At 51.2% G+C, this 4795-nt stretch overlaps 1 protein-coding gene across 1 annotated transcript in view; it reads left to right on the top strand.

The window, feature by feature from the left end:
• Positions 1-4540, top strand: part of IL12RB2 (interleukin 12 receptor subunit beta 2) — a gene marked incomplete in the record, with an annotated part of 83927 nt that extends 79387 nt beyond the window's left edge. Inside the window, 1 exon segment of the mRNA XM_073593778.1 lies at positions 3201-4540. Coding sequence (XP_073449879.1) covers positions 3201-3644 — 444 coding nt within the window.
• Between the last annotated feature and the right edge of the window lie 255 nt (positions 4541-4795).

Below are 4795 nucleotides of genomic sequence, written 5' to 3'. Positions count from 1 at the left end.
CCCTTTCGATCCAGTGATGTCTACGAGAGCCTTGCCTCTCCAGGGACTCACACTCCTGATTTTGGCAGCAGTGGAAGCCAATGGCAGCCAGTGAGCCAATAATGAGATAAAGGGGGTGGGGCCGAACCACGGCTCCGTATGTGAATGGGCATACAAAGCCGTGACTTCCGGAGCACGCCTGCTTGGGTGGCGGCACCCCGCAGGAGGAAGGAGCCAGGAGCGCCAGTGTAGGACCTGAGACCTCCCCCCTTCTCTCTCCCCCTTTCTCTCTCTTTCTCCCTCTCCCCTCCCTCCTCTCTCTCACTACTCTCCCTCTCTCCCTTTCTCTCTCTCACCCCCTCTCTTTCCCTCCCCCCTCTCTCTCTCTCTTTCCCTATCTCATTCTCCCCCTTCTTTCTCACTCCTCTCCCTCTCTCTCCCACCTTTTTCTCTCTTTCTCCTCTCCCTCTCCCCCCCTCACTCCTCTCCCTCCCCCTTCTCTCTCTGACTACTCTCCCGCTCTCTCCCCCATTTCTCTCTCTCTCTCCCCCCCCCTTTCTCTCTCTCCTCTCCCTCCCCCCCTTTCTCTCTCCTCTCCCCTCTCTTTCTCTCTCTCTTTCCCTCTCTCACTCTCCCCCCCTTCGCTCTCTCCCACCTTTCTCTCCTCTCTCCCCCTCTCTCTCTCTCCCCCTCCTCTCTCTCTCTCCTCTCCCCCTCTCTCGGCCTCTCCCCCTTTCTCTCCTCTCCCCCTCCCCCCTCTCCCCCTTTCTCTCTCTCACTCCCCCCCTCTCTCTCTCTCTCTCTCTCACTCCTCTCCCTCCCCCTTCTCTCACTCCTCTCCCTCTCTCCCCCTCTCTCTCCCCCTTCTCTCTCTCTCTTTCCCTCTCCTCTCACTTCTCTCCCTCTCTCTCCCCCTCTCTCTCTCTCCTGTCCCCCTTTCTCTCTCTCTTTCCCTCTCTCACTCTCCCCTCTTCTCTCTCTCTCACTCCTCTCTCTCCCTCCTCTCCCCCTTTCTCTCTCTCCTCTCCCTCTCTCTCCCCCTTTCTCTCTCTCTCCTGTCCCCCCTTTCTCTCTCTCTTTCCCTCTCTCACTCTCCCCTCTTCTCTCTCTCTCACTCCTCTCTCTCTCACTCCTCTCTCTCTCACTCCTCTCTCTCTCTCTCTCTCTCTCTCTCTCTCTCTCCCCTCTCCCCTCTTCTTTCTCTCTCACTCCTCTCTCTCCCTCCTTTCTCTCCTCTCCCTCTCTCTCCCCCTTTCTCTCTCTCTCCTCCCCTCTCTCTCTCCCCTCTCCCCCCCTCTCTCCCCTCTCCCCCCCTCTCTCCCCTCTCCCCCCCTCTCTCCCCTCTCCCCCCCTCTCTCTCTCCCCTCTCTCTCTCCCCTCCCTCTCCCCCTCTCTCTCTCTCCCCTCTCCCCCTCTCTCCCCCCCTCTCTCCCCTCCCTCTCTCTCCCCTCTCCCCCCCTCTCTCCCCTCTCCCTCTCCCCCTCTCTCTCTCTACCCTCCCTCTCCCCCTCTCTCCCCTCCCTCTCCCTCTCCCCTCCCTCTCCCCCTCTCTCTTTCTCTCCCTCCCCCCTTCTCTCTCACTTCTCTCCCTCTCTCTCCCCCTTTCTCTCTCTCTTTCCCTCTCTCCCCTCTTCTCTCTCTCACTCCTCTCTCTCCCTCCTTTCTCTCTCTCCTCTCCCTCTCTCTCCCCCTTTCTCTCTCTCTCCTGTCCCCCCTTTCTCTCTCTCTTTCCCTCTCTCACTCTCCCCTCTTCTCTCTCTCTCACTCCTCTCTCTCCCTCCTCTCCCCCCTTTCTCTCCTCTCCCTCTCTCTCCCCCTTTCTCTCTCTCTCTCCTCTCCCCCTCTCTCTCTCTCTCCTCTCCCCCCCTCTCTCTCTCCCCTCCCCCCCTCTCTCTCTCCCCTCCCCCCCTCTCTCTCCCCCCTCCCTCTCCCCCCCTCTCTCCCCTCCCTCTCCCCCCTCTCTCCCCTCCCTCTCCCCCCTCTCTCTCTCCCCTCCCTCCCCCCCCCTCTCTCTCTCTCTCTCCCCTCCCTCTCTCTCTCTCTCTCTCCCCTCCCTCTCCCCCCTCTCCCTCTCTCTCTCTCCCCCTCTCTCTTTCTCTCCCCCTTTCTCTCTCTCACTCCCCCTTTTTCTCTCTCCTCTCCCTCTCTCCCCCCTTTCTCTCTCTCCTCTCCCCCCTTCTCTCTCTCCTCTCCCCCCTCTCTCTCCCCCCCCCTTTCCTCTCTAACTCCTCTCTCTCTCCCCTTGCTTGCAGGCAACAGCATGTGGTGAAAATTGTGTTTTTCTAACATTTTACATGTTCCTCTTTAAACTACTTATAAACACAAACGCACATAAATGTGGATTACCGCGTTTACAAGCAATTGCCGTTTAAAATGCCGGTAAACTACAGCCCTGAACGCAATTTTTTCTGCTTTCAAAAAAAGTCAGTAAACTCAACTGCCTCTAAACTATTATAAATGGCTGAGTGTCTATGTATGTACACATAAGATAACAGAGGAAAGTTCAAGGGCCGCTGAAAAAAAAACGCCCAACTGCTCCTAGCAGCTGCAGTGTACATGAGGCCTAAACAATTCTAGGACAGGAGAGGAGCCGGTACAACTGTTCAAGACAAAGTATAACAGCTCAGCTGAACTCGGAAAGCCTCGGAAACACTCGAGAACAGATTATTTCCGAGTGTTTCCTTGTATTTCCGAGTCATTCCGAGTATTTCCGAACGGCTCTGAACCGTTCCGAGTGTCCCCGGCGCCCCCGCACCTCTGGCCAAATGCAGTACTGCACCGGCCATTAGCTTGAATTCTGCTCGTTTTTGTGAGACAACACTTGCAAACCAAGTCAGAACTTAAAAAAAAGAAGTTGCTCGTCTTTCAAAAAGCTTGTTAACCGTGTTACTCGTAAACCAAGGTTCCATTGTAACTGCCTTCTGTTTACATTGTGATCAGTTGTGATTGGACACAGCTGATCACATAGTAAAGAGCCGCTGTTTGGCTTTTCACCTCAATCTGTGATCAGCCGTGTCCAGCGATCACAGAGCGTGGCGGGCACAATCACAAAAGGATGTCACGTGACGGACTCCAGAACCGGATGACCGCGCTGTAGCCGTCATTTGGCTATAGCGCGGTCGGCGAGTGGTTCAAGTAAGGCTGGACTTCAATTCAACACCACAACCTTTGAGGTCCATTGACAGCCAAAATAATGGAATTGATATTTCTCCCTTTTCTAGAATAAACTCATGAGCTTTCCCAGCTACGCCTCCAGCACCTCCGACTGTGATGAAGCAGAGACGTTGGAAATCGAGGTGCTGAGCAGTGAAGATGAGTTTCACTATTGCCCAACCTACACCATTAACCCCCTACAGACTGTAAATCACCAGGAGAAGGATGTCCACCTTCAGGAAGACACAGAGATTCTACAGCCCAGCTTGCATCAAGCAGAGCAGAATCTGTACAAGTCAATAAACTTTCAACCAGAAGGAGGGATGAAGGTGCAAACGTCAGACTACTTGGTCAATCACGTTATTAGCGTGGACTATTTGCCCAAAAACATTCTGACTGTATACAAGGAAGAGAGCGAAGAGGACCTGTTCCACTCACAGTTCCACCTGCCATCCTGGGTTATGGCCTCGGGAACAATTAAACTGGACACTGTAAGGATTGACTTTTCCTGACGATGATTTCTGAATTTACTATAAAAAAAAAAAAAAAAAAAGACTCCAATTGCTAGAAATAACTTCATAAAAAATCCTTAAACTACATGTGAACTTTTCTTATTTGCTCTCTTTTGGTCCATTAAGTATGCCATTGAAAGTGTTTTCTTATATCTAATTGATAAGTGCAAAAAAAAAAAAAACCTGTTGATCCTGACGGAAATCCAGCAAGCTCCTATGCTTTCTGCAGTCTCATCTGAAGCAATGTCATCAGGGAGCATGTTAGTACTACAGAGATGGAGGTGTTCTGTATTTTTTTTATTCATCCTAGTGTGACAACATTGCTCCCTTATAGATACAGTTACAGTAAGCATCGTCACCGTATGACAAGAAGTGGGATAGCGGCAGGATCACCGTGTGATAGTAAGGGGGGGGGGGAAAAAAGCTTGACAAGTAAACTAATACAGCCAACTACCTCTGAGGACTGGTGAACTGCAGCATATTACATTTATGTTCTTTTTTGATACATTTTAATTCAGTGAAATTATTGTGTTAATTAATGCTACAAAAAAAACTATCCATTTCGATCGCTAGCTGGCAAAAAAAAAAAAAAAAAAGAAATTTTGATTTAACGTAAAAGTTTAGCCAAAAACGAACTCTAATGCCGCGTACACACAATAGGATTTCCCGACAAAAAAATCCATGTTTTTTTTTTCCGACGGATGTCGGCTCAAACTTGTCTTGTATACACACGGTCACACAAATCTTGTCGGAAATTCCGAATGTCGAGAACGCGGTGACGTACAACACGTACGACGAGCCAAGAAAAATGAAGTTCGAAAGCCAGTGCGGCTCTTCTGCTTGATTCCGAGCATGCGTGGAACTTTGTGCGTCGGAATTGTGTACACACGATCGGAATTTACGACAACGGATTTTGTTGTTGGAAAATTTGAGAACCAGCTCAAATCGGAAATTCCGATGGAAAATGTCCGATGGAGCCTACGCACGGTCGGAATTTCCGACAACAAGCTCCCATAGAACATTTTCCGTCGGAAAATCCTATCGTGTGTACCGCGGCATAAGGCTGGGTTCACACTGCCGCACAGAGCGGCTCCTAGCAGGGGTCCGGCGCATCCCTGTTCACCATTTCAGGTCCGATTTCAGTCCAAATT

This window comes from Aquarana catesbeiana, linkage group LG07 (genome assembly GCF_042186555.1).
Source record: "Aquarana catesbeiana isolate 2022-GZ linkage group LG07, ASM4218655v1, whole genome shotgun sequence".
Taxonomy (NCBI): Eukaryota; Metazoa; Chordata; class Amphibia; order Anura; family Ranidae; genus Aquarana; species Aquarana catesbeiana.
The sequence above is the reverse complement of the archived record's forward strand: the minus strand, read 5'-3'. Positions and strand labels throughout refer to the sequence as shown.